Source organism: Sinocyclocheilus grahami, unplaced genomic scaffold, assembly GCF_001515645.1.
Source record: "Sinocyclocheilus grahami isolate Dianchi unplaced genomic scaffold, SAMN03320097.WGS_v1.1 scaffold137.1, whole genome shotgun sequence".
NCBI classification, from domain to species: Eukaryota; Metazoa; Chordata; class Actinopteri; order Cypriniformes; family Cyprinidae; genus Sinocyclocheilus; species Sinocyclocheilus grahami.
Window position 1 is genome coordinate 586,950 of NW_015505316.1, and position 11,507 is coordinate 598,456.

The 11,507-nt window shown below is 41.2% G+C and overlaps 1 protein-coding gene across 1 annotated transcript in view; it reads left to right on the plus strand.

The window, feature by feature from the left end:
* LOC107591084 (msx2-interacting protein-like) overlaps nucleotides 1-10,976 on the plus strand; it is a 37,871-nt gene extending 26,895 nt beyond the window's left edge. Inside the window, exons 9-15 of the mRNA XM_016280092.1 lie at nucleotides 222-335; nucleotides 416-516; nucleotides 600-8,277; nucleotides 8,404-8,736; nucleotides 8,847-9,041; nucleotides 9,185-9,343; nucleotides 9,549-10,976. Of these exons, the coding sequence (XP_016135578.1) occupies nucleotides 222-335; nucleotides 416-516; nucleotides 600-8,277; nucleotides 8,404-8,736; nucleotides 8,847-9,041; nucleotides 9,185-9,343; nucleotides 9,549-9,680 (8,712 nt within the window). The 3' untranslated portion in view covers nucleotides 9,681-10,976. The remainder of the gene's footprint in view (nucleotides 1-221; nucleotides 336-415; nucleotides 517-599; nucleotides 8,278-8,403; nucleotides 8,737-8,846; nucleotides 9,042-9,184; nucleotides 9,344-9,548) is intronic.
* The last annotated feature ends 531 nt before the right edge of the window (nucleotides 10,977-11,507 follow it).

The window sequence follows — 11,507 nt, forward strand, 5'->3', positions numbered from 1 at the left end:
AATAATGTACAGTATGTGGAAAATAATGTGTTTTTTTTACTTTAAACCGCATAAACATTTCATTACACCAAATAATGTTCTTTTTAGCAGCATCATATGACCCCTTTAACTTAAGTTGATAAGTCAGAGAATGTTAGACTTAATAGTGCAACTATTAGTGGAACTTAATAGTATATATATATATATATATATATATATATAAAAATGTTTTATTTATTTAGGTTGTGTTCGACCGACTAAAAGGAATGGCCCTCATCTTGTATAATAATATAGAGTATGCACAGGCCGCTGTCAAGGAAACAAAGGGTTGGAAAATTGGAGGAAATAAAATAAAGGTCTGTAATATAATGCGAATTGTCCCACTGACAAACCAACTGTTTGTTTGTCTAACACTGTTAATTAAATTTGTTTGTAGGTTGACTTTGCCAACCAGGAAAGCCAGATGACTTTTTACCGTTCAATGCAGGCATCTGGACAAGACATAAGAGATTTCTATGAAATCATAAATGAACGAAGGTGAGATGTTGTATGATAACACCTATTTTATTTTGTAGAATCATCCTTTCATTTTCATTAATTTAGTTTTTGTTTTTTTGCAGAGATGAGCACCGACCGCCATATCATGAGTTCACAGCTGAATGGGCATACTATGAGAGTGTGCGTTCCCCAGGTTCCTACACAGAGGATCCACGTCGGAAATATTCTGCCAGAAGTCGAGAGTTTTATTCAGAATGGGATCCTTATCAAGGAGATTATTATGACCCACGATACTATGATGACCCCCGTGAATACAGGGATTATAGAGACCCATATGAGCAGGATATTCGGAAGTACAGCTACTTACAAAGAGAGCGTGAAAGGGAAAGAGAGCGATTTGAAACGGATCGTGAACTAGACCACGGTCGACGAGCAATTGAACACAATCAAAGCCCATCCCATCTACGTCGTCCTGCTAGTCCTGCTGCCTCCCCATCCCTTTCCGAACATCCTCCCAGTGACTCTGAACATCGTGTTTACAGCCGCTCATCTGAGCGAAGTGGCAGCTGCAGCTCACTTTCTCCACCACGACTTGAAATGCCAGATAAAATTTGTTTGGAGAGGCACAATAGGAGTGATAAATCAGAGAAAGACAAATCCATTTTTGAGGCAGAGCGTGGAAATGGAGGAGAAAAAGACAGACGTGCTGGACGTAAGGAAAAAGGTGACAAGGACAGGACTGAGAAGCAAAAGCTGAGGAAATTGAAACTTGCATCCCCTACTGTTCCATCATCAGAGCCAGACATTGAACTTGACAGGGACACCAGCCCAGACGCTATCTTAACTCTGCGAGGTAAATCCAGCAAATCGTTGAACAAAGACTACTCTGGAAAAGGAAAACTTGATCTGCCACCTTGTGTTGTCCAGCTGACAAGAGTAAAGGAGAAGGAAGGGAAGTTAATAGACAGTATCCTCAGTGAGAAACAAAAAACAAAGGTTGGGAGTGACCCTGTTCGGTCTCCAACCACCCCACCCTCTGCTGATCACAAAAGTATGCCTTTCCGCATAGAGACTCAGGCTAGAGATTTCTTTAAGTATGGAAAACATCTCAAGGAGAAAGGCTTGGCTAGTCAAGTTGAGGTTGTGGATAAAGAGGGAAAAGTGAAAAACAAAAAATATTTCAAAACTGATTTTGCATTTGACACTAGCTCTTCTGTGGATGCCGACCGCTTGGCTGCACGGAAGAGGCGCTTTGAAGAAACTTCTGGAAAGGCTGACAATTTAAGGAAGATAAGTCAGGAGGAGGATGAAGTGAAGTTAAGGAGAATTATTGATGAATCATTGCTGAAAGACATTGATTATGATAAAAAGATGCAACGAAAAGAAGCGTATAAAAGAGAAAAAATTAAGCTAGAGAGGATGATTACTGTTAGTACTACAAAAGAAGAGCTAGACACTGTAATGTCAGTAGGCCTCAGTCTAGACCTTCAGGCTCGACTTGGGGAACCAACTGAGGAGGCAACAGATCCTTTAGATAGCCTTGATCAAAAGACCAGTACTGTTGGAGCTCAAAGTCAACCAAGTTTCAGTCTTGCAGACTCTGATGATGGAAGTATAGATATGGAATTTTCAAGAGACCAAGAACAGCAGCACTTAATTAGCTACCACATACTCTCCTCAAGGCTAGAAAGAGATTCTGAAAGTAAGGAAAGTTTGCTCTCAGACATTGATCACTCGCAGAGTTGCAGAAAACAAATGGAACAGAACCGTCGCCTACATCAGCAATTGCTAGAGTATGATAAATCTGATAAAACTGAAAGCACACCCAGCACTGATGCAGAGGACGTTGAGCATCGAAGTCTTGTGCATGAGATAGGAAAACCACCTCAAGATGTAACTGGCGATTCACCACCCAGCAAGCGAAAGAAGTCAGGACCATTTGAATTTGATTTTGGCAATAAAAGACAGAGAGATTATCAGCGGTTCAGACAGATAAATGATGAACCTGAAAGGAGACTTGATTCACTTCCAGGGACACCCTTTGCTGAGGATTTATCACAATTGCTGGAAAAAGAGCCAGATTCACCTGTGGCAATGAATAAAAATTGCTTGCATTTTGATGTATCAAAATACAATATTGGCAACGCAGCGCGCCAAGGGCTTTCATCGCATACAGATATTTTGAAAGTGAAAACATCAGTCACAGAAGAGGAGTTCTGTTGGGAGAGTAATATTAGGCAGGGCACATTGAGAGGAGAAATGAGTTTCCCCACCAGCATTGTTAAACGGGAAAGTATCCGAAAACGTCCAGAACGTGAATTAGAACCCGGGGAGGTTCAGACAGACTCTGATGAAGATAGTGAAAGCAGACACCTTTCACTAAAGCCAAACTCTTTCAAAAGAGAGCATGAAGAGAGGCTTTCAGATGTGAAGTCTTCTGAGTCACTTGAAAAGAACAAGTTCTATGAATTTGCATTGGATAAGACCATAACACCAGACACCAAAGCTTTGCTTGAGCGTGCTAAGTCACTGTCCTCATCTAGAGAAGAAAATTGGTCTTTCCTTGGTCATGACTCACAATTCAAAAGCTTTCGGAATAGCACAGACAAAGAGAAGTCTGAACCCACTCCAAGGCCAATTCCTTCTTGGTACATGAAAAAAAAGAAAATTCGCTCTGATTCTGATGGAAAGCTTGATGATAAAAAGAAGGATGCCAAGCCTGATGAACAAGAACGACAAGAGCTCTTTGCGTCACGCTTCCTTCATAGCTCTATCTTTGAACAGGACTCAAGGCGACTTCAGCACCTTGAGTGGAAAAATAATGACCCTGAAGTTAGAGTTGGTAGAGATAGTATTACAAGTGATTCCCAAGGGGAACAAGTTGGAGCAGGAGGATCAGACCTCTCTCAAGAACCAAGAGTACTTTTTCATAGTCGTTTTTTAGAACTTCAGCAAAGAGATAAGAACCAACAGCTGCCCGTTTCGGAAAGATTTAGTCTAACTGAGGAGGAGGAGGAGGAAAAGACATTGGATGAAGAGTTTGGGCCTTCCCCCAATGTATCAGAAATTTCCCAAGAGTTAGCAGTTAGTCATATTTCAGCTACAACATCACCAATGTCTTGGTCTAAAGTATCAGAAGCTTCTGTGCAGCATGACAAGCCAGTTTTGCCCTCTACATTAACAAACAAAGATGGTCCGGAAATAGTGAATGAGCAGTCAGAAGATGCTTCAGTAGATTCTCTGCCATCAATTAGCCTAAAGGAGGGGAACACAGCTGTTACAGTGAGTGCTATGCCCACTGAACCCATGATAAAAGATGATGTAACTGTCAAAGAACTTAATGAAAAGCTGAGCGAGTCCATAAGAGCTGTAAACCCACCTGTTGAACTGGATATCGATGTCAAACATCTTACTCCTGCTGCATCTCTAAGTAATGTTGAGCCAGAATGTGATCCTTTTCAGGCATCTTCTGCAACATTTTCAAAGCCCAGTCAACCTCAAGAGATCGCAGAGCTTTCACAAACAAAAACAGAACCTGTTTATACTTCTCTTCACAAGGTTGCATCCCCACTGGATGTGGAGCTGCCAGAAACAGAACCTGAGGTTGAACAGGTACAGCCACTACATCAACAACCCAAGAGTAAAAAGGTAAAAACTGTCTCACCAACACCAATCCCTCAGGTTGCTAATGAGAAACCAGCTACACGAAAGAGTGAACGCATTGATAAAGAAAAGCTGAAAAGATCCTCATCTCCCAGAGGAGACTCTACAAAACTTATTGCTGACCCCAAAAACTCGGCAAAATCTCCAGTTCATGCAACAGATTCAGATCAGGGCCTTGAATCAAACACAAGCCATGGCAAAACACGGCAGAGACGGAATGTGCGATCTGTCTATGCAACACCCCATGAGGATGAGGCTTCTCAACAACCAGGAAAAGAAATTACAGAACCTCCTCGTTCAACCCGTAAGCGCTGTAGCGATAAGGAGGCTGCAACACAACATATGGTAACCACACCTGGCAAGAGAGGTCGTCCACCCAAGACTCGCAAAAAAGGCGATGATATGTCTCCAGTTAAAGGAGATCAGATAAAAAATTCTGAGAGTGAAGATACTGAAAATAAGGAGTCAACAAGTGGAGAAATATCTAAAACAGCAGAGACTTGGTGCTCTCTGCGATCCCAAAAGGGGCAGTCTTCACCAATAAGAGCAGGTCAAATTAGAAAAACATTGAAATTGGACAAAGTTTCAAGTAGCCCAGAACCCATTCAGTCAGACACAGCAGCGGTTGATGTGTCACCTGCCCTAGATCACCAGAATGATTCCAAAGATGAAACTTCAATGCAAGTTGGACAATTGTCACAAGATACCAAACAACATAACATATCTAAAAGAGAAAAGGGACTTACACATCCTGCTGAAGAAAAATCAACAGATAACAATATAGAAATCACTTCTGTAGAAAAAACACAGGCATTAGAGCAGAAGAAAGTCAAGGCATCAAGGTCAACCCGGAACACCAAATTGATACCTGATGATAAGTCTGTCAATGTTGGTAATCTCACTGTGGATACAGTTGAGGATGCCCTTCATTCAGGTGATAACAAAGTTGTAAGTTTGGAAGGGCCTTTGAAAACCAAAACCACACCAATAGTAAACAAAGACTCAAACATCCCAATTTACCACAAAGAGGAAGATGTTCACAGTCCTGAGGAAAAGGAGGAGACTCTTTCAGAAATGGAGCCTCCTACTGATCCTGTGGCTGCCTTGCTTGCCCGTCAAATGGAACTGGAAAGGGCAGTGGAGAATATTTCAAGACTTGCAGATGAACAGCATCCTGCACCTTACAAAGAGCCTCATGCTGAACCAGCTACCCTAACATCACCAGTTATAGTACAACGTGCAAATGATGCAGAAGTAGAAAAGCCTGCCAATCCAGCAAGTGAAACTGAACTGGCTGCTGCAATTGATTCCATTACTGCTGAGGATATATCAGGGGGTGCAGATGGATTCTCTGCTCCAACAACATATACAGCCCTCCTTCCCACCCCAGAGACGCTTGTTTTGCCAGTATCAAGTGAGGTTATTGAACCTGAGATGGACTTAACTGTAAAGACTATTGTAAAATCTGAACAAGGTAGAGTTATGGTTCCAGATTCTAAATCGTCTCAAACAAGTAACACAGATACTTCACTCACAGAGTCTCCATTATCAGAGGCAGCCAAAAAAGGAGGAAGAGCACGACCAAAAACACCAAAGAAATCCAGAGGACGGAAGGTTTCTTTGAACAGAAAATTAGATCTCACTGATGATGCAGTGCTGGAACCTGAATCCACTATTGTCAAACTTCCAGAATCTATCCCAGAAGAGATTCAAACTGCCAACCCTAAGGCAGCAACTTCAGCAGCTGCAGCAGCTGTGGTTACAGTTGCTGCTGCATGTAAACATGAAGCTACAGTGACTTGTGACACACCAAAAGAGGCAGAACAGCCTGCTGTTGACCAGCCTGAACCTCAAGAATCTGCCTTCCACTCTGGGAATAACAGTCCTTCTTATTTAAGGACAAAACAGCCATCTCCTGAACTAGTAGCACCTGCCCTTACTTCACCTACAACTTGCCTGAATTCACCTGCATCATCCAAGACTCCTCTCACGCCCCCTGAGTGGAACACTAGAACAGAGGAGAAAGGAATTCCACCGAAACCACAAGTTAGTTTGGCACTGTCTACACCAGGAGTTGGGGAACCCCCAGCAAATCCCCCCATGCCCCCTGACACAAAGGCCTCTGATATTGACCCAAGCTCCAGCACACTGCGAAAGATTCTAATGGAACCGAAGTATGTGTCTGCTTCAAATAGCAATGCTGTCCCAAGTATGCAGTTCACTACCACATTAGCAGATCCACGGATGTCTGATAATAAAAATTCAGTTGAGGCTGTGCTGCCTTTAAAGACTTCTCTACCCGAAGACAGACCTAGCCCTGTAACTCAACTTGTACCCCGTACAGCACCAACCCAGCCACCTACTCTGCAACAATGTGAGTCACCACAGATCCTAAAGGAAAAACTGGCTATAACTTCCACCGCTACTTCAGTAATTAGTCGGATCCCTATGCCCTTTGATTTTGAGGACACTCCTCGCATCTCGTTAAGCAACCGTAGCCCTGGTATGTCCTTACCCAAGCAGAAGTATCGTACAGGCTTGAATGAAAATAGCAGGTATCAGGGGCTTAACCCCTCTGATGATGCCGGAAGTGTTGGGCGCCCTGTTGTCGAAAGCACACATTGTAACACAGGGTCAAGTACTGGTTTGAGGGTCAATACATCCGAAGGTGTGGTAGTTTTGAGTTATTCTGGACAAAAGACAGAGGGACCACAGCGGATCATTGCTAAAATAAGTCAAATCCCACCAGCCAGTGCCATGGATATAGAGTTTCAGCAGTCTGTAACAAAATCACAGATAAAACAAGAACCACCATCTCACCCCTCTACCCCAAAAGGATCACAGACACCTACAGGTTATGGACACGCAGGGGTAGTATTAGCTGGCCAAACATTCAGTGCTCAGCCTGTTATTTCCTCAATTAATCAGGAAAGTCTTAGCTCTGAAAAATCTGAACCATCCTACCATACTGCTCTACAAGCAGGTTCTGTGAAAACCTTCCAGCAATCCACAAGCCATCCTCAACTTCTGAGGTATGGTCAGTCAATTACACAGCAGCAGCATATTAAGAAAAATGGAGCAACTGAAACGGTTTCAATGAAAGCTGAGATAAAACCAAGTTTTTTCAATGTTAAAACAGTTTTAAGTCCACACCACCCATCTTTGGCAGGCAATCACATCCTAAGTCCAAGTACTGCACATGAAAGGGTGGTCTTACAACCCAAGCAAGATTCACATTCTCTAAGGGCATCAGGCCATTCCACGTCACCCTTTCCAAAACTTTGTCCTCCTACCAGCTCGGTTGTTTTGGGACCAGCTGGTCCTATATCTCAGTATGTGTCAAATAAACACCATGCTGAGCAGTCGGTGATCATGCCCCCTCATAGTGTCACCCAATCTGTGCCTATAGGTCATTTGTCCCAAGGAGATGTCAGAGCCAGTACTCCATCATTATCTGGAATAGGTTATGGAATCCGTTCAGAAAATCTATTATCACCTCGATCTGCACCTCCACAGCGCTCCATGACTCCTCAGCCTGCAGTGATCAGAGATGTACTGAAGTCACATGCAAGTTCATCTGTTGATGGTCATGTTGTTGGGACAAGCAATGATGATCTGCAGAGTCTCCCTCAAGGACTTCGTAGAGCTTCTGCACCACAGATACAACCGGAAAGCATAGTAATGCAGCCCGAATTCAAAGGTCTGCATCACAGAGCATTGTGTCTAGATCAGTATGCCAGAGATGTGCATCTACTTGTGCACCAGCATTTGAGTGACCATCCAGGCGTTGTTGAAAGTCGCCAAACTCGAACACCAGAGGCAATGCAGTCGCCTTCACACATATCATCTACTACTTCTAAAGTCTCCCCTGTGGTAAAGAACGCTCCACAGACTGTGAGGGATGCACCAAAAGCAATGGAGCTTAAGATGCCACCCTCCCCTCATTCTGACAATAGGATAATAGGACACCCACCTGGCTCTGTGATGGTATCTCCTCAAGGAGTTCAGTTGATTCATTCTGGAAATGCAAGCTCCATGTCTGAATACTACAGAGAAATGCGTGGCTTCCATCCTCAGTATCCAAGTCATTCAGTAATTGGAATTAACTTGGCTAATCGTGGAATAGCTGCGTCACAGGTGAGAGTTTGTTTTGTGCTCTACAATCCTAATTTGTGTATTACAGTTAATCATTAGCCAGGAAAGTTTTTTTTTTTTTTTTAATTATAAATCTTGTCTTGATTTAAGATGTACATTCTTCATCAGGTCTCACAAATTGATCATGGTCAGAGACACAAGGTTCCCACTGTCTCCTCCATTGAGTCTGTGGGAAGTTATGGAGAATCAAAACTTGACTGTTCTCACATTCGACACCCAAGCTCCATGGATTTGTCTCGCATATCACGAGTTCAGGGTGAGACTGGCTCCCCCTCTTACACTTCTCCAGTGACTATAACACCCAAATTGGAGTTGCCTATCTCCGTGCAGAAGGGACCTAACCAGATGCCACCTCCATCTTTAGCCAGTTCTCCGATGCGATCAGACTTTAAACTTGACCACACAGGACTTCGGTCTGTTGATATGGTGCAGTTGTTAACGGTTTGTAAACTTTTTTTTATTATGTTTTCTATTTGTTTTTAAATTCCATCAGAAATTCAATAGAAAACATTCTTTAGGTTGTAACAGAGTTTTTGTCTTCCTTTAAGCAGAAATACCCAATTATTTGGCAAGGTCACCTGGCACTTAAGAATGACACTGCAGCAGTACAGCTGCACTTTGTGTCTGGTAACAATGTTCTGGCTCACCGGTCACTGCCGCCACCAGAAGGAGGTGCCTTTCTTCGCATTGCCCAGAGAATGCGCTTAGAGGCCTCACAACTTGAGGGAGTTGCAAGACGTATGACTGTAAGCATCCTGTCTACTTTTATAGCCCTTTCTCAAACCACGTTAAATCAAATTTATCCATATCTATCAAAACTAAGCAAAACAAAATCTACTGAAATGTCAGGACAGTATTGGGAATTTAAAGAAAAAACTTTTTTTCCTAGGCTGAAAATGAATACTGCCTTCTGCTGGCATTGCCTTGTGGACTGGACCAAGAGGATGTCCACAACCAGACCCATGCTCTTAAAACTGGTTTCATCACTTACCTGCAAGCAAAACAAGCTGCTGGAATTATCAATGTCCCAAACCCAGGCTCAAATCAGGTTAGTCCTCTCAAGAATGAAAATTACAGTGACAGTTATAATCATGTGCAGTACAGACTTTTCCTGGAAGAAAATAGCTTGGCAAGATGCTGATGTCTAACCACTCATTAAAGATTAGATGCTTCCATATGTGAAAATAAATATTTTAGCCATCTGCTGACTTAAAATTGTACATTCCTCTAACAAATAATTTTCTTCCTTGTAGCCAGCCTATGTTGTCCAGATTTTCCCTCCTTGCGAGTTTTCTGAAAGCCACTTGTCTCATCTTGCTCCAGACCTTCTCAATAGCATCTCCAGTATCTCTCCACATCTTATGATTGTTATAGCTTCTGTATAAGAGGGAGATCCTAGCTTCCCACACCAACATGCCAACACCAGCCTTTGAGACTTAAATTTTTTTTTTGTTTTTGTACTCTGGAAAGCACCTCGATGTTAGTCAAGTTTACTCCTTTTTGGCCATGTATTCACTCTTTTTTTTTTGTTGTTCTTTTACCAACCTTTTAATCCATTGACTCATTGCCGCGTCCGTTTAACTGTGTATCACCTTATAGTACATCGAGATAAATGGAGCTATTTACAACGATCAATTCTCTGATCATTTTTTTTTTCTTTTCTTTTTCTTCTTTTGGAGATTTGTATCTATGGTTTTTAAAACACTGAAGATCTTTGGGATTATTAGGACATGTGGTTAAGAAACGTTTTATTGATTAAGATTTCTTTTCTGAAGAATAATCAGACCAATCATTGCACTATGTTATGAAAATCAAAAAAAAAAGAAGAAAAACAAGTTTGTACAAATTTGGTTATTGAAATTGTAATTTTACTTTATTACTTGGACATGCTTCATTCACCAGCCGTTTTTGTGGTAGAGACTAAAAATGTTATCAAGTCAAAGTAGTTCAATTGAATTCCTTTGACACATTTTATAAAAACACAAAAATAATAATGTAATATAAAGCAGCTACTGTTCAATCATAAGTAAACAAGTTACTTCCATGTTATTTGTAGAAATAGCTCTCAATATAGTCCTTGTTATCTCCGAAAGGGATCAAATGTGGGAGCATTGTGAGTTGTACAGTTTACACTTGATGCCTCAATTGGGGATTGTATGAATACTTTTTTTCGCTTTCCTCTTAATACTTGCAAAGTGAATCGGGCGAAGGCCTGGTTGTAAATATGATGTATATTTAAAGACTTTCAAAGCAGTTGACAAGCATAACAAGATTGACAGCCTCTTGCCGTCAACTGTGAAATTGAACTGTCAGTTACCACTCGAGTATCATTTCAGATTTTTATTTTGTTGACGTTTTTGAAATACATCCTGTGCCATAATTTTTAAATGGAGAAAACTAAATGAATTGAGATTCAAGTTTTATTTTCATACTTGACTTTGTATTTGTCACTTGATCTTTAAGGTCTGCTTTTACATTGCCTTGTTTTATGCTTTTTGTCCCCTACCTCCTTTTTTTATTTTCATGTCAGTAACTATTGGGGGGATCTTGACACTGTCCTTAGGACCCCCGAAGTGTTAAATTCTGTTTTCCACTGTTTCTTTCTTGTTTTTTTTTAACATACCTCTGAATGTCCAACAGGAACAGTGCAATGCAAGTGGTAAATATACTTTGTAAAGAGGGGGAAAAAAACAATGAAAATATGTACAAAGCTGTCAGGAGACATGATAGAGACCGGCTTTTTTGGTCTCCGTTCTTGATTGGTGTCTCCTTGAGCCAAGCTGTAAATAATCATTTTCATTTTGTGTTTCATTTTTCTCTGTCTTTGTTTTGTAAGACAAAAAAGTATGTAAAGAAAGCCGATGCAGAAAGTAAACCATGAGTCTTAGTTTTGCAGTTTCTTTGGGTTACTACAAATTCTCTCATGGTCATTTTGAAGGCACTTACATTTTTGATATACAAATTTAAAATATCAAAATGCCTAAAGGAAGAGTAAACGGATAGCGCTGATCTTAAAATTTTGTCTGATTTATCTTATTTCATAATTTTGAGTGTATTTTGCGGTTCCTCTATGAGGACATTTAAAGATGTAAAATTAATTTTGTTTGTTAACACCTTTGCAGATCATTAAATGGTCATTCACTCTCTGCCTGTTGCTGTTTTTTTGTTGTTCTTTGGCTTTGCTCTGATTTTCATTCACTTACAGTTTAACA